We start from the raw sequence: 25,138 nt of genomic DNA, 5'->3' as shown, positions 1-25,138 counted from the left end.
TGAACTCCATAGCTTATTCCAAGTGATCAAGGGCTTAGGACGTTCCAATTCAGCCCATTGCGGTTTCCGCCTGTAGTGGGCACTCTTGCAACGTAAGCAATGACGTGCATCCGGGTGAACAAGACGGAGGGAAGTTAGCAAGTGAAGGGCATGACGATTTTGGACTGGAACGCAGCCCTTGTGTTCTCCAGTGTAGATTATCTTCATTGTTTTGTGTTTATTAAAATAAGTACTGCTATAGATTCCTCTCCTCTTCATTTGGTGACTCAACTGACACATTCATTCTTAGTTAGCATACAATTCCACTTGAAGTTCATGCTTGACACCACTTCTTTTAGCAGATATTCATGAATAAGTGAATATCAGACAGTTCTTTTTCAAGAAACCATTTCTACAGGCTCTGTCCCAAACCTGACAAGCCTATATTTCACATGCAATTGGACTGTTATTTAATTGTCTTTGAAGGTATAAGTAAAGATGTCTGGGGGATTGGTTCTTCTGGCACTGATGTTAAAATCCCTGTTTAGTAGCTAAACAAGGGAGAATGAGTAAACAAGCTTCAACAACTTTCATAAGATTTATTTACTTTTTTCAGCCATATTTTAGGTACAGATTTGTACCCAGAAATAAGCTAAACCTAAAAATAAAATCCCAAAACCTATTTTCACAGACAATCATAGAAAAATAAGGTGTGAAAGGCAAAAAAAAAAAAAAAAAGCCACCGTATGCTATAATTATTGCGATGTGTGGCAGTGTTTTATGCTTCTTAAACAAACTGCTCAAAGGTTTCTACTGTAAATTTGACTGTTTATTTTAGACTTTGCTAATATATGAGATCTTGTGTAATTTCTTGCTTTTTTTTGCTTTTTGTACAATCTTAAGAGAAGATATTACTTTTTATTATTTTTAATTCATTGATTCAATTATCAACCTATTATCTAAGTTATTTCCATAGCTATGCAATTATTTTTTTCTTTAGATTTTTAAATCGGTGGATGCTGTTGGTTAATGTTTAACTCAGCTAACTCTTTTTATTATCTGTAGTTCAGCATTTCATTAAATTGATATTGTTACATGATACTGTTAGATTGAATGACGTCATCTATATGTATAGCATGCCCGCCACCTGACTGGCGGTGCTGCAGTAAGTTAATTCTGTTTAGCAAAACAATAAGACAGACACAGTTGTGCTGTTATCAGTTAGCAGTCGCTCTTGTAATCTTTTATTACAATAATTCAAAGATTATTTATATATATTTTGTATAATTAAATCACAATATCTTGTGTCACCTTACATATGACTCACTCAAACAAAACACCAATAAACATGTGTTGTATCACTTTTGCAAGTCTTTCTTCTTCTACTCAAGCAGTATTTTTCTCAGATAACTCAATACTTTTCCCCGTAAAATATTAATCACAATGTATTACAGTCTCTGTTGTCTGTGCAAGTGTGTCCCGCTAAATACTGTATAACTGAATAGTTGAGCGTACCATTGGTTACACAATAACCATTTAAACTGAATTACTATATACAGTACAGCAGATATACTTGATCAAAAGATCATTAAAACATGTTAGAAAATCCAAATATCAACAGTAGCCTATATAATAGTATGCAAAGATTATATGTATAATATTCAACAGTTACATATGTACGTATCTACATATACATAGGGGGCCCTATCTTGCACCCAGCACAATTGACTTTGTACACCGACACATGTATCATTCCTATTTTGCAACCGACGCACAGCGGACTTTTCCCTCCACAGACGCAGGTCGGTAAATTATCGCCTCCAGCGTCCTCAACATTTGTAGAAGAGTGCGATTGAAACGTTCCACTGAGTTTGCTTGGGGGTGATAAGGTGTTGTTCTGGAGTTACTGATATCTGTTAACTGCTGCAAAGTCGTGAAGAGATGGTTCTCGAATTCATGGCCTTGGTCGTGATGGATATCTGGCAAGGATAGCCAAATCTTGGGATATAGTTGTTAAATATCCTCTCCGACACCATGCTTCCAGACTATTTTCTTGTCGGGTACGCCTGGACAAATAGGGGTTCATGAAAAGGAATCAAAACCTGAGCCTCCGCAAGCCTGAATCACTCTCAGCTGCAAGGGCCTCTGGGATGAATCTCACAGTAGTTGAGCAATGGTTTCAGACCTACACGTCACTCCTCCACCGCCTACAGATCCAGGAGATGCCATCGCACCTGTGGAACTGCGATGAATCCGGACTACAGGACCATTTCATCTCAAAAAAGGTTGTTGGGGTGACTGGCAAGTCCTGCTTCCAGGTAACATCAGGGGGGAAAGGAGAAACGACAACAGTCCTGGCTGGGTTCAATGCGGTTGGGACTTACACCCCCACAATGGTAATTTTTAAGGGAAAGAGGCTCAGGGCAGAGTGGCTGGAGGAACGACCAGAAAAAGCAGTTATCCGCGTGTCAGATAATGGCTGGATAAACTCCCAGCTGTTTCTGGAGTGGGGCCAGTTTCTGCTCTTAGATGGCCACTACAGCCATGTCTTCAATCTGGAATTCTTGGAGCTCATTAAGAAAAATTATATCCATGTAGTGAGCTATCCTCCTCACACAACCCACACGCCCTCCACCCAGCAGACAGATCGCTGTTTCGAAGTCTGAAACACCACTGGCAGGAACTGGGACGCAAGTGGACAAGGAAGACAGCCGGGAAGAAGCTTCCAAAACAGCTATTTTTTTTTCTGTGTTCAGCCCCGCGTGGAAGAAGGCCGCCACTGTTGAGAATGCCCAAGCAGGTTTGACTCTTTTATTAATAATTAGTTGTCTTGAATTATTTGTATAAAAATATTAGCAGTAAGTGGATCATTGTTTTTACTGTCTTATTTACATTGCATCATTACATTATACACATTACTCTTCTACAGGTTTCCGAGCCTCAGGGATGTTTCCTGTCTCCACGGAAGTCATTCCAAATGACCTTTTCTTGCCAAGCCAAACCACTGAAAGGGTGATTGAGGAAACATCAGAAACCCTTCTGTTGTCGGAGGAGGACATTTATTTTGGTGTGGAAGAAGTGGTGGTATCAGCCACCCTGATGAGGATGCGCATACCTCCACCCTCACAACTGGGCCAGGCCACCATGCCTCCACCCTCACAACTGGGCCAGACCCCCATGCCTCCACCCTCACAACTAGGCCAGCCCCCCATGCCTCCACCCTCACAACTGGGCCACCCTCTCTACCCAGCATTTCAACAGCTGAGTGGGCTTCCATTGTAAGGTTTTCAGACCTGATTAAAGTACCTAAAAGAGAGAGGGGAAAGAGGAGGATGATGGCGAGGCCACCCAGCTACCACCAAACAAGCCAGGAACACTTCAACTTTGTCCAGGCCAAAGCAGACAAAAATAAACCAAAAACAACCAAAGCCTGCTGGTGTCCGCCCCCAAAATGCTGCAGTTCCTCCCCTACAAATAATTCAGGGAAGTGACCCCTGTACTGGTTGCAAGGGGGTCTATGGTGATGCAAGTGACCCAAAGGCCAATGAGGAATGGGTGGCTTGCTGCCCCTGCCAACGGTGGTATCATGAGTCCTGCGGAGAACTCAACGGACTTATGAATGGCAATGACTTCATCTGTCTTCAATGTGTTCACTGAAGTTGTTAAAAGGTGGTAAAAGGATGTAGGCTTAATGAAAGTTCCATTCATTGAATGTAGAGTGAAGTATACAATGTCAAAATTTTTGTATTAGTTCCAGAAATGCATTTTTAAAAAATCCTTCCAAGTATTAATTAATTGAAGGTCTCCGTTGTTGTATTTTGCGCTTCATAATGCACCACACATTTTAACTGCATGTATTCTGTTTTTATTTACGTTTTACACAACGTCCCAACTTCATTGGAATTGGGGTTGTATTTCTCATGTTAACCATAAAATAGTGTCCCACTTTCCCTAACAGTGTCCCACTCAACCTGATTGCTTCCAGTTTGCTGAAGAGGGTGTCAGATGGTGTTTAAAGATGAACAGTTTGTTAATACATAAATTGGGAAAATTTCACCATAGTAGCCTTCATTACAATCTATTTAAACAAAACACATACAATTTTTATATACTCTAAATGATTTAGGTTGTTTAAGATGCAATTTACCAAAAAGTGTCCCACTTTACCCGACTTAAAACCTACCCAAAATGTATTTTTTTATTAATATAGAATGTATTTGAACTTAGTTACTTGACACATTCAGCCAAAGTGGGCAATTAATATTTTAGCACCTTACAAGGAAACTAGCAAATTATAAAAAATAAAATATTCTTTGCATTTGATTCAGTGTTACTGTAGTAACAAACCAGGAACAGTCACAATATTGGTTTACATTTAGTGAGAAACCTTACAATTTAGAAAGTAAAATCTTATGTCAGAGGGTTTTCTACCTTTAACCATTGGAAGCTATGGCCAAAAAGCCTCTGAAAAGTCCAAAGCAAAAACACAAATTGCTGGATACCAGGAAACCATTCAAAAGTATTGAAAGTGTTTGTAATGGCAATAAATAATATAGGGATATAATTTCAGGGTATTGAGTATCATTTTAATGTAAGACACAGACAAAGAAAACCATGATTATCCTATTTGAATCTGCTTTTCCACCATATCCAACTCTCAGTTCCCTCCTCCACAGCTTTTCTTGGGGATCAGTTCAGTCTTCTGCCACAGACTTGGAGAAGTAATACCAATCACACCGCAAGCAATTATCTGTCCAGAATTCCCAGTCTGTTTACTCTCCTCATCTGACCCCATTCCCAGATCATCGTCCTTCTCATGAACCACCACCGCACGTCCCAGAATGGAATGGGCGCCGAAGAGCTTGGCCTCTGGGAGCTTCAGGAACTGCCTTATAACTCCTTGCTCAGAAGCAAAGTTGCCCAGGTCTCCAGGATGATGAGGGTGGTCAACACCCTTTGGATTGTAATGAGGACCAACAGTGATGCTGCCTTGACTGAGGTCTCCATACCGATGGATGTCAATGGCACGTTCTTGATGATCGATGGCAGGCAAACCACGGAGGTTGATTTTCACTTCTAAAACTCCATTGGGGAAGAGCTGCTTGAAGAGGATTTGCCCAAAGATCTTTGGCTGGAAAGGTGGCAAATTGGGGCTGGGAGTTACTTCACAAGTGGCATAGATTGTGTTGTTGAACTCCACGACTTCCGGCTGTGAAGCTCCGGCAATCTGACAAACTGGATTTTTAGAGAACTCACCTCCTTGTATATGCAGCACCAGCAATATCAGAGGGATTTTTAGGATGATTTTCTCCATGTTGATCATTAAAGCCTGCAATGAAGAGTGGATTCAGTGAAATCATGTGGTTTAATAACATAGTATTTTTGATAGAATAAAGTTTAAAGCTTTGTTCCAGGGAGCTTTGAGAGTGGACGTTGCATTAGTAAAATAGCACAACCAGATTAGTTTAGTCGCTATGATTTGTTGCTATATACCCTTGAGAAAAAGTGTGCTTATTTGTATTGAAAGTGTACTTAAAATCTTGAAAATAATAAAAATAAAACTGTAGGTCTACTTGCAGATAATAACACTGATGAATTATAAAAAGCCACTTAAGTGTACATATCTTATATTAGTGCCTATGATGGCCACCAGAGGGCTTATACATTAACAAGCCAATGACACACATGTGGATGTAATCACACTAGAATGAGTCCAGGCAAAGGTTTATGGAAATGGAAAAGGACTAGTGAGGAGAGACCTCTGGTGGCTTATAGTTCTCCGGCTGGCAGACGTGACTGCTTTTAAAAAGTGAACTTAGCAATGATGTCAAACTAAAAGTTTTAATTTAAAGTACATTGATTTATAATCTTTTTGTTTTGCCTTAAAGAAGTGGACTCATTTTGATGTGTTGACTAACATAGTACATTATAATTGAATCTATCATATTATTCAAGATTAAATATAAAGTTAATATTTTTAAATCTACTCAATTGCAACTTCAATACAAATATTTATTTGCATAGGCTATATATTTTTTTAAAGAAATGATATTAAACAATTTTTTAGTTCACCATAATTGCGCATTAAATTCAGTAGTACACAAACCATATTTCAAAGACAAAACAAGTAATTATGAAATTAATTTACATATAAAGATGTGCTTGGGTCAAACAAATGACCTTTTCAGCTAACTGCATTTAAGATACAATACATTTTCATTTAATTGCATAAAGATGCAATTAAGTCTGAAACCATTACATTCTTGCACTTATATTAATATGCATAAGCATGCTAAAGTGTACTTTTCACAAGGGCAGGTAAAATAAAACACAAAATATTTATACTTTGAATAAAAAAAAACTTTTTGTAGTTGTACTAAATCAAGTCAATATTTGCAAGAATGGAGAGAAAAAACACATGCCAAAATCCATTACCGAAAAGTTGTCCTTAATCTGTGTGCAGAATATTGCAGCCACAAAAATACTCCAACGTTTAATCCGTGTGCAGTCCTGAACTGAGGTTGAGAGAATGTTCCTTTGCATTTAAACTGTTGGCTACTCTTCTAGGAACTCATGTGGCGCAACAAGTTAACCATGTTAGTCTGTTAGCCACTAATTAAGTTCACCTGTGTTTCATTTAGCTCCCTTTGCCTGTGAACAGTTGTTTCAGTTCTTTGTTTTGAATTGCACCATGGCTGCGTTCCAGTCCACTGTTAGACACGCACTTGGGAACTTCCCTAAGCACTTCCCCTCGGGGGAATCCCTGCCGCGGGGACTAAATCTATAGCATGAAATAAATGTTAAAGGAGAAATAAGAAAGCTGTAAAATAATCTCTGGTTTAAACTTGCTCGCTCCCGCACTTTCATGCGTGCTCAGTCCTCTCCGCATTGGATTGTGGGAAATAGTGCTTCAGCAAGTGTATATCGAATGTACACTCGAATTCAGAGAGGTTTGTGGGTAAAAGTAGTAAACGAATGTAGGGAATGATGTCGTTCACTCAGAATTCGGACACCACTACAAAATGGCCAATACCCAACATAGTATTCTGTAGTGGATAGGGAGCGGTTTCAGACACAGCCTGTATACTTCAGGCACCTATATGTCCCACAATGCAGTACGATTGGGACGTCACCACAGCCCTTGTCTAATCACCACCACAACAAACAACTCCATGATATATTAATTATATTTTGATTTATTTAAAACAAACCAAACATACCTATATACATTTGGATGCTGCATTAAACAAATTCTTAAAGGGGAAAAAATTTAAATAATAAGTGAACTCCATAGCTTATTCCAAGTGATCAAGGGCTTAGGACGTTCCAATTCAGCCCATTGCGGTTTCCGCCTGTAGTGGGCACTCTTGCAACGTAAGCAATGACGTGCATCCGGGTGAACAAGACGGAGGGAAGTTAGCAAGTGAAGGGCATGACGATTTTGGACTGGAACGCAGCCCTTGTGTTCTCCAGTGTAGATTATCTTCATTGTTTTGTGTTTATTAAAATAAGTACTGCTATAGATTCCTCTCCTCTTCATTTGGTGACTCAACTGACACATTCATTCTTAGTTAGCATACAATTCCACTTGAAGTTCATGCTTGACACCACTTCTTTTAGCAGATATTCATGAATAAGTGAATATCAGACAGTTCTTTTTCAAGAAACCATTTCTACAGGCTCTGTCCCAAACCTGACAAGCCTATATTTCACATGCAATTGGACTGTTATTTAATTGTCTTTGAAGGTATAAGTAAAGATGTCTGGGGGATTGGTTCTTCTGGCACTGATGTTAAAATCCCTGTTTAGTAGCTAAACAAGGGAGAATGAGTAAACAAGCTTCAACAACTTTCATAAGATTTATTTACTTTTTTCAGCCATATTTTAGGTACAGATTTGTACCCAGAAATAAGCTAAACCTAAAAATAAAATCCCAAAACCTATTTTCACAGACAATCATAGAAAAATAAGGTGTGAAAGGCAAAAAAAAAAAAAAAAAGCCACCGTATGCTATAATTATTGCGATGTGTGGCAGTGTTTTATGCTTCTTAAACAAACTGCTCAAAGGTTTCTACTGTAAATTTGACTGTTTATTTTAGACTTTGCTAATATATGAGATCTTGTGTAATTTCTTGCTTTTTTTTGCTTTTTGTACAATCTTAAGAGAAGATATTACTTTTTATTATTTTTAATTCATTGATTCAATTATCAACCTATTATCTAAGTTATTTCCATAGCTATGCAATTATTTTTTTCTTTAGATTTTTAAATCGGTGGATGCTGTTGGTTAATGTTTAACTCAGCTAACTCTTTTTATTATCTGTAGTTCAGCATTTCATTAAATTGATATTGTTACATGATACTGTTAGATTGAATGACGTCATCTATATGTATAGCATGCCCGCCACCTGACTGGCGGTGCTGCAGTAAGTTAATTCTGTTTAGCAAAACAATAAGACAGACACAGTTGTGCTGTTATCAGTTAGCAGTCGCTCTTGTAATCTTTTATTACAATAATTCAAAGATTATTTATATATATTTTGTATAATTAAATCACAATATCTTGTGTCACCTTACATATGACTCACTCAAACAAAACACCAATAAACATGTGTTGTATCACTTTTGCAAGTCTTTCTTCTTCTACTCAAGCAGTATTTTTCTCAGATAACTCAATACTTTTCCCCGTAAAATATTAATCACAATGTATTACAGTCTCTGTTGTCTGTGCAAGTGTGTCCCGCTAAATACTGTATAACTGAATAGTTGAGCGTACCATTGGTTACACAATAACCATTTAAACTGAATTACTATATACAGTACAGCAGATATACTTGATCAAAAGATCATTAAAACATGTTAGAAAATCCAAATATCAACAGTAGCCTATATAATAGTATGCAAAGATTATATGTATAATATTCAACAGTTACATATGTACGTATCTACATATACATAGGGGGCCCTATCTTGCACCCAGCACAATTGACTTTGTACACCGACACATGTATCATTCCTATTTTGCAACCGACGCACAGCGGACTTTTCCCTCCACAGACGCAGGTCGGTAAATTATCGCCTCCAGCGTCCTCAACATTTGTAGAAGAGTGCGATTGAAACGTTCCACTGAGTTTGCTTGGGGGTGATAAGGTGTTGTTCTGGAGTTACTGATATCTGTTAACTGCTGCAAAGTCGTGAAGAGATGGTTCTCGTATTCATGGCCTTGGTCGTGATGGATATCTGGCAAGGATAGCCAAATCTTGGGATATAGTTGTTAAATATCCTCTCCGACACCATGCTTCCAGACTATTTTCTTGTCGGGTACGCCTGGACAAATAGGGGTTCATGAAAAGGAATCAAAACCTGAGCCTCCGCAAGCCTGAATCACTCTCAGCTGCAAGGGCCTCTGGGATGAATCTCACAGTAGTTGAGCAATGGTTTCAGACCTACACGTCACTCCTCCACCGCCTACAGATCCAGGAGATGCCATCGCACCTGTGGAACTGCGATGAATCCGGACTACAGGACCATTTCATCTCAAAAAAGGTTGTTGGGGTGACTGGCAAGTCCTGCTTCCAGGTAACATCAGGGGGGAAAGGAGAAACGACAACAGTCCTGGCTGGGTTCAATGCGGTTGGGACTTACACCCCCACAATGGTAATTTTTAAGGGAAAGAGGCTCAGGGCAGAGTGGCTGGAGGAACGACCAGAAAAAGCAGTTATCCGCGTGTCAGATAATGGCTGGATAAACTCCCAGCTGTTTCTGGAGTGGGGCCAGTTTCTGCTCTTAGATGGCCACTACAGCCATGTCTTCAATCTGGAATTCTTGGAGCTCATTAAGAAAAATTATATCCATGTAGTGAGCTATCCTCCTCACACAACCCACACGCCCTCCACCCAGCAGACAGATCGCTGTTTCGAAGTCTGAAACACCACTGGCAGGAACTGGGACGCAAGTGGACAAGGAAGACAGCCGGGAAGAAGCTTCCAAAACAGCTATTTTTTTTTCTGTGTTCAGCCCCGCGTGGAAGAAGGCCACTGTTGAGAATGCCCAAGCAGGTTTGACTCTTTTATTAATAATTAGTTGTCTTGAATTATTTGTATAAAAATATTAGCAGTAAGTGGATCATTGTTTTTACTGTCTTATTTACATTGCATCATTACATTATACACATTACTCTTCTACAGGTTTCCGAGCCTCAGGGATGTTTCCTGTCTCCACGGAAGTCATTCCAAATGACCTTTTCTTGCCAAGCCAAACCACTGAAAGGGTGATTGAGGAAACATCAGAAACCCTTCTGTTGTCGGAGGAGGACATTTATTTTGGTGTGAAAGAAGTGGTGGTATCAGCCACCCTGATGAGGATGCGCATACCTCCACCCTCACAACTGGGCCAGGCCACCATGCCTCCACCCTCACAACTGGGCCAGACCCCCATGCCTCCACCCTCACAACTAGGCCAGCCCCCCATGCCTTCACCCTCACAACTGGGCCACCCTCTCTACCCAGCATTTCAACAGCTGAGTGGGCTTCCATTGTAAGGTTTTCAGACCTGATTAAAGTACCTAAAAGAGAGAGGGGAAAGAGGAGGATGATGGCGAGGCCACCCAGCTACCACCAAACAAGCCAGGAACACTTCAACTTTGTCCAGGCCAAAGCAGACAAAAATAAACCAAAAACAACCAAAGCCTGCTGGTGTCCGCCCCCAAAATGCTGCAGTTCCTCCCCTACAAATAATTCAGGGAAGTGACCCCTGTACTGGTTGCAAGGGGGTCTATGGTGATGCAAGTGACCCAAAGGCCAATGAGGAATGGGTGGCTTGCTGCCCCTGCCAACGGTGGTATCATGAGTCCTGCGGAGAACTCAACGGACTTATGAATGACAATGACTTCATCTGTCTTCAATGTGTTCACTGAAGTTGTTAAAAGGTGGTAAAAGGATGTAGGCTTAATGAAAGTTCCATTCATTGAATGTAGAGTGAAGTATACAATGTCAAAATTTTTGTATTAGTTCCAGAAATGCATTTTTAAAAAATCCTTCCAAGTATTAATTAATTGAAGGTCTCCGTTGTTGTATTTTGCGCTTCATAATGCGCCACACATTTTAACTGCATGTATTCTGTTTTTATTTACGTTTTACACAACGTCCCAACTTCATTGGAATTGGGGTTGTATTTCTCATGTTAACCATAAAATAGTGTCCCACTTTCCCTAACAGTGTCCCACTCAACCTGATTGCTTCCAGTTTGCTGAAGAGGGTGTCAGATGGTGTTTAAAGATGAACAGTTTGTTAATACATAAATTGGGAAAATTTCACCATAGTAGCCTTCATTACAATCTATTTAAACAAAACACATACAATTTTAATATACTCTAAATGATTTAGGTTGTTTAAGATGCAATTTACCAAAAAGTGTCCCACTTTACCCGACTTAAAACCTACCCAAAATGTATTTTTTTATTAATATAGAATGTATTTGAACTTAGTTACTTGACACATTCAGCCAAAGTGGGCAATTAATATTTTAGCACCTTACAAGGAAACTAGCAAATTATAAAAAATAAAATATTCTTTGCATTTGATTCAGTGTTACTGTAGTAACAAACCAGGAACAGTCACAATATTGGTTTACATTTAGTGAGAAACCTTACAATTTAGAAAGTAAAATCTTATGTCAGAGGGTTTTCTACCTTTAACCATTGGAAGCTATGGCCAAAAAGCCTCTGAAAAGTCCAAAGCAAAAACACAAATTGCTGGATACCAGGAAACCATTCAAAAGTATTGAAAGTGTTTGTAATGGCAATAAATAATATAGGGATATAATTTCAGGGTATTGAGTATCATTTTAATGTAAGACACAGACAAAGAAAACCATGATTATCCTATTTGAATCTGCTTTTCCACCATATCCAACTCTCAGTTCCGTCCTCCACAGCTTTTCTTGGGGATCAGTTCAGTCTTCTGCCACAGACTTGGAGAAGTAATACCAATCACACCGCAAGCAATTATCTGTCCAGAATTCCCAGTCTGTTTACTCTCCTCATCTGACCCCATTCCCAGATCATCGTCCTTCTCATGAACCACCACCGCACGTCCCAGAATGGAATGGGCGCCGAAGAGCTTGGCCTCTGGGAGCTTCAGGAACTGCCTTATAACTCCTTGCTCAGAAGCAAAGTTGCCCAGGTCTCCAGGATGATGAGGGTGGTCAACACCCTTTGGATTGTAATGAGGACCAACAGTGATGCTGCCTTGACTGAGGTCTCCATACCGATGGATGTCAATGGCACGTTCTTGATGATCGATGGCAGGCAAACCACGGAGGTTGATTTTCACTTCTAAAACTCCATTGGGGAAGAGCTGCTTGAAGAGGATTTGCCCAAAGATCTTTGGCTGGAAAGGTGGCAAATTGGGGCTGGGAGTTACTTCACAAGTGGCATAGATTGTGTTGTTGAACTCCACGACTTCCGGCTGTGAAGCTCCGGCAATCTGACAAACTGGATTTTTAGAGAACTCTCCTCCTTGTATATGCAGCACCAGCAATATCAGAGGGATTTTTAGGATGATTTTCTCCATGTTGATCATTAAAGCCTGCAATAAAGAGTGGATTCAGTGAAATCATGTAGTTTAATAACATAGTATTTTTGATAGAATAAAGTTTAAAGCTTTGTTCCAGGGAGCTTTGAGAGTGGACGTTGCATTAGTAAAATAGCACAACCAGATTAGTTTAGTCGCTATGATTTGTTGCTATATACCCTTGAGAAAAAGTGTGCTTATTTGTATTGAAAGTGTACTTAAAATCTTGAAAATAATACAAATAAAACTGTAGGTCTAGTTGCAGATAATAACACTGATGAATTATAAAAAGCCACTTAAGTGTACATATCTTATATTAGTGCCTATGATGGCCACCAGAGGGCTTCTACATTAACAAGCCAATGACACACATGTGGATGTAATCACACTATAATGAGTCCAGGCAAAGGTTTATGGAAATGGAAAAGGACTAGGGAGGAGAGCCCTCTGGTGGCTTATAGTTCTCCGGCTGGCAGACGTGACTGCTTTTAAAAAGTGAACTTAGCAATAATGTCAAACTAAAAGTTTTACTTTAAAGTACGTTGATTTAATAATATTTTTGTTTTTCCTTAAAGAAGTGGACTCATTTTGATGTGTTGACTAACATAGTACATTATAATTGAATCTATCATATTATTCAAGATTAAATTTAAAAGTTAATATTTTTAAATCTACTCAATTGCAACTTCAATACAAATATTTCTTTGCATAGGCTATATTTTTTTTAAAAGAAATGATAAACAATTTTTTAGTTCACCATAATTGCGCATTAAATTCAGTAGTACACAAACCATATTTCAAAGACAAAACAACAAGTAATTATGAAATTAATTTACATATAAAGATGTGCTTGGGTCAAACAAATGGCCTTTTCAGCTAACTGCATTTAAGCTACAATACATTTTCATTTAACTGCATAAACATGCAATTAAGTCTGAAAACATTACATTCTTGCACTTATATTAATATGCATAAGCATGCTAAAGTGTACTTTTCACAAGGGCAGGTAAAATAAAAGACAAAATATTTATACTTTGAATAAAAAAAACTTTTTGTAGTTGTACTAAATCAAGTCAATATTTGCAAGAATGGAGAGAAAAAACACATGCCAAAATCAGCAAAGGACCATTACCGAAAAGTTGTCCTTAATCCGTGTGCAGAATATTGCAGCCACAAAAATACTCCAACGCTTAATCCGTGTGCAGTCCTGAACTGAGGTTGAGAGAATGTTCCTTTGCATTTAAACTGTTGGCTACTCTTCTAGGAACTCATGTGACGCAACAAGTTAACCATGTTAGTCTGTTAGCCACTAATTAAGTTCACCTGTGTTTCATTTAGCTCCCTTTGTTTCAGTTCTTTGTTTTGCATTGCACCATGGCTGCATTCCAGTCCACTGTTAGACACGCACTTGGGAACTTCCCTAAGCACTTCCCCTCGGGGGAATCCCTGCCGCCATTTTGAAGTGCGTTCCGCTTTGTGAAGTGGACGAGGGAAGTTTATATAGACAGACCTTCGTCCCCCCGATTTTGACAGAGGGAGCAAGTCTACTGTGTCCGAAACCGCTCACTTGTTCACTCATTCACTAATCCCTATATAGTGTACTGCATTTGAGTGCACTCTATTGCCCTGTCCCAAATGGCACACTCCGGACTTGTGGACTTCCTCAGAGTCCACACTTTGGTGACGTCATGTAGTGCAGACTTATAGGGCCTTTGGCGCGAGTCCACGAGGGCGCATTGAGAGGTATTTTTGGGACAGACTCGATCGCCACGCCGGAAATAGGAAGACGGTCCAGTTGTTGTTTAAATATTATATTTCTACATTTACATATGATTCAGTAAAGCCCTGACATTCGGTTATATTTATTTAATGAATCATAATGCGATCGTAGCCTATTATTCAGTGCACTATTTATGTTTATATTAAACATAAATATATATTTATGTTTGAGACATCAACCACTGGTTGATGACCATATGTTTGTATAAACTGTAGATAATAACTGGTAAAATGTACACATAGGTCATAAAAACCATAATGATATTTACACTTAAATATTTTCTTCTCATGTTAAAGTGAGCGAAAGCTCCTCCCATTCGTTGTCTGATTGGCCTTTCGCAAATTCGCAAGGATTTCTGGGTAGTTAAAGTGCGTGAAGCCTGCATCTATGCGGGCTTCGCCGAAGACCGCTTCAAGGGTACAAAGGGGGCGCTGCTGAGCACACTTCAGAGCGTTAAAATGATGAACAGGACGGTCTACGGACTCGTAGACTCAGCGAGCACGCGCAATTTAAGTCCACGAGACCGAAAGTCCACATGAAGTGCGTCATTTGGGACAGGGCCTATCTCCAATGAGTGAACGAAATGAAGTGAGTGAATTCGGACGCTGACGTTTACACTGTGCGTCGGAGAGCTGGAGCTGTCGCAGAAAAGGCTTCGTCACACACAGTGATAAAACTCCATTTATCTTACATTACTTACTTTATAAAATAATATTAACAATCAAAATAATTATATATACCTCCGTGCCAGCTTTGTAGTTTCATCGATTGAAATTGTTAGAAACTCTCACGCTCACAGATGACGTGGTCGTTGAGCGTCCTCAGGCGACCGTTATGATTACATTCGAATGAATACGCACCTACTGATGATTAACGCATATTTTTTAAATCATCCAACAAATTATCATCTATTCCTGGGAAATAGTGCTTTAGCAAATGTACACTTGAATTCAGAGAGGATTGTGGGTAAAAGTAGTGAACGAATGTAGGGAATGTTGTCGTTCACTCAGAATTCGGACACCACTACAAAATGGCCAATACCCTTTATAGAATACTAGTGGACAGAGAGCGGTTTCAGACACAGCCTACTTCACATGTACACTTCAGGCACCTATATGTCCCACAATGCAGTACGATTGTGACGTCTCAGCACAGATCTTGTCTAATCACCACCACAACAAACAACTCCATGATATTTTAATTATATTTTTATTTATTTAAAACAAACCAAACACACCTATATACATTTGGATGCTGCATTAAACGAATTCTTAAAGGGGAAAAAATTTAAATAATAAGTGAACTCCATAGCTGATTCCAAGTGATCAAGGGCTTAGGACGTTTCAATTCAGCCCATTGTGGTTTCCGCCTGTAGTGGGCACTCTTGCAACGTAAGCAATGACGTGCATCCGGGTGAACAAGACGGAGGGAAGTTAGCAAGTGAAGGGCATGACGATTTTGGACTGGAACTCAGCCCTTGTGTTCTCCAGTGTAGATTATCTTCATTGTTTTGTGTTTATTAAAAAAAGTACTGCTATAGATTCCTCTCCTCTTCATTTGGTGACTCATCTGTGACACATTCATTCTTACAATTCCACTTAAAGTTCATGCTTGACACCACTTCTTTTAGCAGATATTCATCATAAGTGAATATTTGACAGTTCTTTTTCAAGAAACCATTTCTACAGGCTCTGTCCCAAACCTGACAAGCCTATATTTCACATGCAGTTGGACTGTTATTTAATTGTCTTTGAAGGTATAAGTAAAGATGTCTGGGGGACTGGTTCTTCTGGCACTGATGTTAAAATCCCTGTTTAGTAGCTAAACAAGGGAGAATGAGTAAACAAGCTTTAACAACTTTCATAAGATTTATTTACTTTTTTCAGCCATATTTTAGGTACAGATTTGTACCCAGAAATAAGCTAAACGTAAAAATAAAATCCCAAAACCTATTTTCACAGACAATCATAGAAAAATAAGGTGTGAAAGGCAAAAAAAAAAAAAAAAAAAAAAAGCGTATACTATAATTATTGCGATGTGTGGCAGTGTTTTATGCTTCTTAAACAAACTGCTCAAAGGTTTCTACTGTAAATTTGACTGTTTATTTTAGACTTGGCTAATTTATGAGATCTTGTGTAATTTCTTGCTTTTTTTCCCCGCTTTATGTACAGTATTAAGAGAAGAGATTCTTTTTTATTATTTTTAATTCATTGATTCAATTATCAACCTATTATCTGCTAAGTTATTTCCATAGCTATGCAATTATTTTTTTCTTTAGATTTTTAAATCGGTTGATGCTGTTGGTTAATGTTTAACTCAGCTAACTCTTTTTATTATCTGTAGTTCAGCATTTCATTAAATTGATATTGTTACATGATACTGTTAGATTGAATGACGTCATCTATATGTGTAGCATGCCCGCCACCTGACTGGCAGTGCTGCAGTAAGTTAATTCTGTTTGGCAAAACAATAAGACAGACACAGTTGTGCTGTTATCAGTTAGCAGTCGCTCTTGTAATCTTTTATTACAATAATTCAAAAATTATTTATATATATATTGTATAATTAAACCACAATATCTTGTGTCACCTTACATATGACTCACTCAAACAAAACACCAATAAACATGTGTTGTATCAATCTTGCAAGTATTTCTTCTTCTACTCAAGTAGTATTTTCTCAGATAACTCAATACTTTTCCCCGTAAAATATTAATCACAATGTATTACAGTCTCTGTTGTCTGTGCAAGTGTGTCCTGCTAAATACTGTATAACTGAATAGTTGAGCGTACCATTGGTTACACAATAACCATTTAAACTGAATTACTATATACAGTACAGAAGATATACTTGATCAAAAGATCATTAAAACATGTTAGAAAATCCAAATATCAACAGTAGCCTATATAATAGTATGCAAAGATTATATATGTATAATATTCAACAGTTACATACAGTGCTATGCATAAGTTTAGACACCCATGCTAAAGTTGACTAAAAAGAGGAATAAAAAATCATCTTTTGGAAATTGAACTTAATACCTTAATTAAAAAAAAAAGGAAAAATCCATCCTTTAAGGACACCAATTTTCTTTGTGAATGAATAATGTATCGTAAATAAATAAATGTTCTTCCTTAAAATACAGGGTGCATAAGTTTGGACACCCCTATGTTAAATTCCCATAGAGGCAGGCAGATTTTTATTTTTAAAGGCCAGTTACTATATGGATCCAGGATACTCTGCATCCTGATAAAGTTCCCTTGGCCTTTGGAATTAAAATATCCCCACATCATCACACACCCTTCACCATACCTGGAGATTGGCATGGAGTACTTTCCATAAGATCATCTCTCAATGCAAATCAAACCAGCTGTTAGGCTAACTGAAATAAAACCAAAAATCTGCCTGCCTCTATGGGAATTTAACATAGGTGTGTCCAAACTTATGCACCCTGTATTTTAAGGAAGAACATTTTTTTATTTACGATACATTATTCATTCACAAAGTGAATTGGTTTTGGTGTCCTTAAAGGTTGGATTTTTCCTATTTTTTTAAATTAAGGCATTAAGTTCAATTTCCAAAAGATGATTTTTTATTCCTCTTTTTAGTCAACTTTAGCATGGGTGTCTAAACTTATGCATAGCACTGTATGTACGTATCTACATATACATAGGGGGCCCTATCTTGCACCCAGCACAATTGACTTTGTACACCGACGCATGTATCATTATTTTACAACCGACGCACAGCGGACTTTTCCCTCCACAGACGCACGTTGGTAAATTATCGCCTCCAGCGTCCTCAACATTTGTAGCAGAGTGCGATTGAAACATTCCACTGGTTTGCTTGGGGGTGATAAGGTGTTGTTCTGGAGTTACTGATATCTGTTAACTGCTGCAAAGTCGTGAAGAGATGGTTCTCGAATTCATGGCCTTGGTCATGATGGAGCCGGCAAGGATAGCCAAATCTTGGGATATAGTCGTTAAATATCCTCTCAGACACCATGCTTCCAGACTATTTTCTTGTCGGGTATGCCTGGACAAATAGGGGTTCATGAAAAGGAATCAAAACCTGAGCCTCCGCAAGCCTGAATCACTCTCAGCTGCAAGGGCCTCTGGGATGAATCTCACAGTAGTTGAGCAATGGTTTCAGACCTACACGTTACTCCTCTATCGCCTACAGATCCAGGAGATGCCATCTCACCTGTGGAACTGCGATGAATCCGGACTGCAGGATCATTTAATCTCAAAAAAGGTTGTTGGGGTGACTGGCAAGTCCTGCTTCCAGGTAACATCAGGGGGGAAAGGAGAAACGACAACAGTCCTGGCTGGGTTCAATGCGTTTGGGACTTACACCCCCACAATTGTAATTTTTAAGGGAAAGAGGCTCAGGGCAGAGTGGCTGGAGGAACGACCAGAAAAAGCAGTTATCCGCGTGTCAGATAATGGCTGGATAAACTCCCAGCTGTTTCTGGAGTGGGGCCAGTTTCTGCTCTTAGATGGCCACTACAGCCATGTCTTCAATCTGGAATTCTTGGAGCTCATTAAGAAAAATAATATCCATGTAGTGAGCTATCCTCCTCACACAACCCACACGCCCTCCACCCAGCAGACAGATCGCTGTTTCGAAGCCTGAAACACCACTGGCAGGAACTGGGACGCAAGTGGACAAGGAAGACAGGCGGGAAGAAGCTTCCAAAACAGCTCTTTTTTTCCTGTGTTCAGCCCCGCGTGGAAGAAGGCCGCCACTGTTGAGAATGCCCAAGCAGGTTTGACTCTTTTATTAATAATTAGTTGTCTTGAATTATTTGTATAAAAATATTAGCAGTAAGTGGATCATTGTTTTTACGGTCTTATTTACATTGCATCATTACATTATAAACATTACTCTTCTACAGGTTTCCGAGCCTCAGGGATGTTTCCTGTCTCCACGGAAGTCATTCCAACTGTTCTTTTCTTGCCAAGCAAACCACTGAAAGGGTGATTGAGGAAACATCAGAAACCCTTCTGTTGTCAGAGGAGGACATTTATTTTGGTGTGGAAGAATTGGTATCAGCCACCCTGATGAGGATGCGCATACCTCCACCCTCACAACTGGGCCAGGCCACCATGCCTCCACCCTCACAACTAGGCCACCCCCCATGCCTTCACCCTCACAACTAGGCCAGCCTCCCATGCCTCCATCCTCACAACTAGGCCAGCCCCCCATGCCTTCACCCTCACAACTAGGCCAGCCCCCCATGCCTCCACCATCACAACTAGGCCACCCCCCATGCCTCCACCCTCACAACTAGGCCAGCCCCCCATGCCTCAACCCTCACAACTAGGCCCGCCCCCCATGCCTCCACCCTCACAACTAGGCCAGCCCCCATGCCTCCACCCTCACAACTAGGCCACCCCCATGCCTCCACCCTCACAACTAGGCCACCCCCCATGCCTCCACCCTCACAACTGGGCCACCCTTTCTACCCAGCACTTCAACAGCTGAGTGGGCTTCAATTGTAAGGTTTTCAGACCTGATTAAAGTACCTAGAAGAGAGAGGGGAAAGAAGAGGATGATGGCGAGGCCACCCAGCTACCACCTAACACGCCAGGAACACTTCAACTTTGTCCAGGCCAAAGCAGACAAAAAAAAACCCAAAACAACCAAAGTAAATGGTCTGCATTTATATAGCACTTTCATAGACCCAATGGCCACCAAAGCGCTTTACAATATTGCCTCACATTCACCCATTCACTCACTCATTCATACACCGACGGCGGTGTCAGCCATGCAAGGCGATCCAGCTCGTCGGGAGCAGCTGGGGTTAGGTGTCTTGCTCAAGGACACCTTGACACTTGGTCAGGTGGAACCGGGGATTGAACCACCAACCTTCCGGTTTGTAGACAATCTACATGAACCACTGAGCCACTGCCGCCCTAGTAAAGTGCGTAAGACTGCTGGTGTCAGCCCCCAAAAAGCTGCCGTTCCTCCCCTGCAAACAGTTCAGGGAAGTGACCCCTGTACTGGTTGCTAGGGGGTCTATGGTGATGCAAGTGACCCAAAGGCCAATGAGGAATAGGTGACTTGCTGCCACTGCCAACGGTGGTATCATGAGTCCTGCGGAGAGCTCAACGGACTTATGAATGACGATGACTTCATCGGTCTTGGATGTGTTCACTGAAGTTGTTAAAAGGTGGTAAAAGTATGTAGGCTTAATGAAAGTTCCATTCATTGAATGTAGAGTGAAGTATAAAATGTTACAATTTTTGCATCAGTTCCAGAAATGCATTTTTTAAAAATCCTTCCAAGTATTAATTAATTGATTGAAGGTCTCCGTTGTTATATTTTGTGCTTCAACATTTTCAATGCATGTATTTTGTTTTTATTTACGTTTTACACAACGTCCCAACTTCATTGGAATTGGGGTTGTATTTCTCATGTTAACCATAAAATAGTGTCCCACTCAACCCGATTGCTTCCAGTTTGCTGAAGAGGGTGTCAGATGGTGTTTAAATATGAACCGTTTGTTATTAAATACATAAATTGGGAACATTTCACCATAGTGGCCTTCATTACAATCTATTTAAACAAAACACATACAATTTTAATATATTCTAACTGATTTAGGTTGTTTATAATGCAATTTAGCAAAAAGTGTCCCACTTTACCTGACTCAACCCTACTTCTACTTAAAGGATTAGTTCACTTTAAAAAAAGCTTTTGCTGATAATTTACTCACCCCCATGTCATCCAAGATGTCCATGTCTTTCTTTCTTCAGTCGAAAAGAAATTAAGGTTTTTGATGAAAACATTTCTTCATATAATGGACGTCAATGGGCCTCAAATGGTTCAAGGTCCAAATGACAGTTTCAGTGCAGCTTCAAAGGGCTACCATTGTACGATACCAGACTATGAATAAGGGTCTTATCTAGCGAAATGTTTGGTCATTTCAAAAATAAATAAAAAAGTTTAAGTTTTATAAGCACACATGTTCGCCTTGCTGTGTTCTGTGATGCGCGTTCGTGACGTCACGTAATATTCAATTACGTTGAAAAGGTCACGCTTGTGTACCGAGTCAGTGTTTACATGTGCGGAAGGAGGACCATAAACACATATTCAAATGTCTTTGTGTCAGTTTATCGTTTAAGTGCCCATTTCGTGTGCGTATCCTGGGTGTTGTAATATTAAAAAGCCTAAAAGAAAATTTTCGTCAGGACAGAAATGTTTTAGTTTTCATAGAAGCGCGACCTTTTCAACGTAATTTCGACGTCACGAACGCGCATCACAGAACAGAGCAAGGCGAGCATTTGTGCTTATAAAACTTTAACTTTATGTATTTTTGAAATGACTGAACGTTTCGCTAGAAGACCCTTATTCATCGCCTGGTATCGTTTAAAGCCCTTTGAAGCTGCACTGACACTGTCATTTGGACCTTGAACCGTTTGGGACCCATTTAAGTCCATTATATGGAGAAATGTTTATCAAAAACCTAAATTTCTTTTCGACTGAAGAAAGAAAGACGTGGACGTTTTGGATGACATGAGGGTGAGTAAATTATCAGCAAAAGTTTTTTTTAAAAGTGAACTAATCCTTTAAGGTAACAAAGTATATGTACTTCGTTACTTGACACCTCGTTTTTTAACACATTCAGCCAAAGTGGGCAATTAATATTTTAGCACCTTACAAGAAAACTAATAATATATATATATTCTTTGCATTTGATTCAGTGTTACTGTAGTAACAAACAAACCAGGGACAGTCACAATATTGGTTTAAATTTAGTGAGAAACCTTACAATTTAGAAAATAAAAAATTCTACCTTTAACCATTAGAGTGTCCTCACTTGAGGTGTGGCCACACCCACCAGTGTTATATTGCATCAACCAAAGCTATTTTATCATTTAGAGAAATAGTGGCTCTTTAATTAAAAAGCATTGTCATGCTATGAAAGTGTAAGCCATTGAGCACAGTACGGTCAAATTTTAACTGCATTTACCCTACATTTATTTTTAAGAGTGGACCCATTTACTATTGGAAGCTATGGCCAAAAAGTCTCTGAAGAGACCAAAGCAAAAACACGAATTGCTGGATACCAGGAAACCATTCAAAAGCATTCGAAGGATATCATTTCAGGGTATTAATATCATTTTAATGTAGGACACAGACAAAGAAAAAACTAGGAAAACCATGGTTATCCTATTTGAATCTGCTTTTCCACCATATCAAACTCTCAGTTCCGTCCTCCACAGCTTTTCTTGGGGATCAGTTCAGTCTTCTGCCACAGACTTGGAGAAGTAATACCAATCACACCGCAAGCAATTATCTGTCCAGAATTCCCAGTCTGTTTACTCTCCTCATCTGACCCCATTCCCAGATCATCGTCCTTCTCATGAACCACCACCGCACGTCCCAGAATGGAATGGGCACCGAAGAGCTTGGCCTCTGGGAGCTTCAGGAACTGCCTTATAACTCCTTGCTCAGAAGCAAAGTTGCCCAGGTCTCCAGGATGATGAGGGTGGTCAACACCCTTTGGATTGTAATGAGGACCAACAGTGATGCTGCCTTGACTGAGGTCTCCATACCGATGGATGTCAATGGCACGTTCTTGATGATCGATGGCAGGCAAACCACGGAGGTTGATTTTCACTTCTAAAACTCCATTGGGGAAGAGCTGCTTGAAGAGGATTTGCCCAAAGATCTTTGGCTGGAAAGGTGGCAGATTGGGGCTGGGAGTTACTTCACAAGTGGCATAGATTGTGTTGTTGAACTCCACGACTTCCGGCTGTGAAGCTCCGGCAATCTGACAAACTGGATTTTTAGAGAACTCTCCTCCTTGTATATGCAGCACCAGCAATATCAGAGGGATTTTTAGGATGATTTTCTCCATGTTGATCATTAAAGCCTGCAATGAAGAGTGGATTCAGTGAAATCATGTAGTTTAATAACATAGTATTTTTGATAGAATAAAGTTTAAAGCTTTGTTCCAGGGAGCTTTGAGAGTGGACGTTGCATTAGTAAAATAGCACAACCAGATTAGTTTAGTCGCTATGATTTGTTGCTATATACCCTTGAGAAAAAGTGTGCTTATTTGTATTGAATGTGTACTTCAAATCTTGAAAATAATAAAATAAAAACTGTAGGTCTACTTGCAGATAATAACACTGATGAATTATAAAAACCCACTTAAGTGTACATATTACCATATCTTATATTAGTGCCTACGATGGCCACCAGAGGGCTTATATATTAACAAGCCAATGACACACATGTGGATGTAATCACACTATAATGAGTCCAGGCAAAGGTTCATGGAAATGGAAAAGGACTAGGGAGGAGAGCCCTCTGGTGGCTTATAGTTCTCCGGCTGGCAGACGTGACTGCTTTTAAAAAGTGAACTTAGCAATAATGTCAAACTAAAAGTTTTACTTTAAAGTACGTTGATTTAATAATATTTTTGTTCTGCCTTAAAGAAGTGGACTCATTTTGAGGTGTTAACTAACATAGTACATAATGTAATCTATCATATTATTCAAGATTAAATATAAAGTTAATATTTTTAAATCTACTCAATTGCAACTTCAATACAAATATTTCTTTGCATAGGCTATATTTTATTTTAAAGACATTGTATTAAACTATTTTTTTTTGTTCACCATAATTGCGCATTAAATTCAGTAGTACACAAACCATATTTCAAAGACAAAACAAGTAATTATGAAATTAATTTACATATAAAGATGTGCTTGGGTCAAACAAATGACCTTTTCAGCTAACTGCATTTAAGCTACAATACATTTTCCTTTAATTGCATAAAGATGCAATTAAGTCTGAAAACATTACATTCATGCACTTATTAATATGCATAAACATGCTAAAGTGTACTTTTCACAAGGGCAGGTAAAATAAAAGACAAAATATTTATACTTTGAATAAAAAAAACTTTGTAGTTGTACTAAATCAAGTCAATATTTGCAAGAATGGAGAGAAAAAACACATGCCAAAATCAGCAAAGGACCATTACCGACAAGTTGTCCTTAATCCGTGTGCAGAATATTGCAGCCACAAAAATACTCCAACGCTTAATCCGTGTGCAGTCCTGAACTGAGGTTGAGAGAATGTTCCTTTGCATTTAAACTGTTGGCTACTCTTCTAGGAACTCATGCGGCGCAACAAGTTAACCATGTTAGTCTGTTAGCCACTAATTAAGTTCACCTGTGTTTCATTTAGCTCCCTTTGTTTCAGTTCTTTGTTTTGCATTGCACCATGGCTGCGTTCCAGTCCACTGTTAGACATGCACTTGGGAACTTCCCTAAAGACTTCCCCTCGGGGGAATCCCTGCCGCCATTTTGAAGTGCGTTCAGCTTTGTGAAGTGGATCGAGGGAAGTTTATATGGATGGACAGACCTTTGTCCCCCAGATTTTGACAGAGGGAGCAAGTCTACTGTGTCCGAAACCGCTCACTTGTTCATTCATTCACTAATCCCTATATAGTGTACTGCATTTGAGTGCACTCTATCTCCAATGGGTGAACGAAATTAAGTGAGTGAATTCAGACGCTGACGTTTACACTGTGCGTCGGAGAGCTGGAGCTGTTGGAAAAAATCCCTCAAAATCCCAAAACCTATTTTCACAGACAATCACAGAAAGGTGTGAAAGGGCAAAAAAAAAAAAAAAAAAGCCACCGTATGCTATAATAATTGCGAGGTGTGGCAGTGTTTTATGCTTCTTAAACAAACTGCTCAAAGGTTTCTACTGTAAATCTGACTGTTTATTTTAGACTTTGCTAATTTATGAGATCTTGAGTAATTTCTTGCCTTTTTAATGC

At 39.3% G+C, this 25,138-nt stretch overlaps 3 protein-coding genes across 3 annotated transcripts; all 3 read right to left on the bottom strand.

Annotated features, from left to right (window-relative positions):
• Positions 1-4,104: 4,104 nt before the first annotated feature.
• LOC306993162 (uncharacterized protein) lies at positions 4,105-6,552 on the bottom strand. Its single transcript, XM_079602758.1, has 2 exons — positions 6,415-6,552; positions 4,105-5,308 (listed from the first exon to the last, which is right to left on the bottom strand). The coding sequence occupies exons 1-2, from the start codon at positions 6,520-6,522 to the stop codon at positions 4,637-4,639; spliced, it is 780 nt and encodes a 259-aa protein (XP_079458884.1). The 5' UTR covers positions 6,523-6,552; the 3' UTR covers positions 4,105-4,636.
• Positions 6,553-10,946: 4,394 nt separating this feature from the next.
• LOC306993035 (uncharacterized protein) lies at positions 10,947-13,883 on the bottom strand. The gene is made up of 2 exons (XM_079602466.1): positions 13,684-13,883; positions 10,947-12,566 (listed from the first exon to the last, which is right to left on the bottom strand). Exons 1-2 carry the CDS (start codon positions 13,789-13,791, stop codon positions 11,895-11,897), a joined length of 780 nt encoding a protein of 259 aa, XP_079458592.1. The 5' UTR covers positions 13,792-13,883; the 3' UTR covers positions 10,947-11,894.
• Positions 13,884-20,810: 6,927 nt separating this feature from the next.
• Positions 20,811-24,591, bottom strand: LOC306992949 (uncharacterized protein). Its single transcript, XM_079602297.1, has 3 exons — positions 24,335-24,591; positions 21,899-23,215; positions 20,811-20,998 (listed from the first exon to the last, which is right to left on the bottom strand). The coding sequence occupies exons 1-2, from the start codon at positions 24,440-24,442 to the stop codon at positions 22,544-22,546; spliced, it is 780 nt and encodes a 259-aa protein (XP_079458423.1). The 5' UTR covers positions 24,443-24,591; the 3' UTR covers positions 20,811-20,998; positions 21,899-22,543.
• Between the last annotated feature and the right edge of the window lie 547 nt (positions 24,592-25,138).

The sequence above is a fragment of the Phoxinus phoxinus genome, assembly GCF_949152265.1.
Source record: "Phoxinus phoxinus genome assembly, chromosome: 24".
Taxonomy (NCBI): domain Eukaryota; kingdom Metazoa; phylum Chordata; class Actinopteri; order Cypriniformes; family Leuciscidae; genus Phoxinus; species Phoxinus phoxinus.
Note: the sequence above shows the minus strand (reverse complement) of the source record. Positions and strands in the feature narration are given on the sequence as shown.

Bases quoted from the DNA above. Each gene is read 5' to 3' on its own strand.
- LOC306993162 (XM_079602758.1), bottom strand. From the start codon at position 6,522: ATGCAAAGGAACATTCTCTCAACCTCAGTTCAGGACTGCACACGGATT. The intron at 5,309-6,414 runs GTAATGGATTTT...TCTTCATTGCAG, and splicing joins AGATTAAGGACAACTTTTCG to GCTTTAATGATCAACATGGA.
- LOC306993035 (XM_079602466.1), bottom strand. From the start codon at position 13,791: ATGCAAAGGAACATTCTCTCAACCTCAGTTCAGGACTGCACACGGATT. The intron at 12,567-13,683 runs GTAATGGTCCTT...TCTTTATTGCAG, and splicing joins GGATTAAGGACAACTTTTCG to GCTTTAATGATCAACATGGA.
- LOC306992949 (XM_079602297.1), bottom strand. From the start codon at position 24,442: ATGCAAAGGAACATTCTCTCAACCTCAGTTCAGGACTGCACACGGATT. The intron at 23,216-24,334 runs GTAATGGTCCTT...TCTTCATTGCAG, and splicing joins GGATTAAGGACAACTTGTCG to GCTTTAATGATCAACATGGA.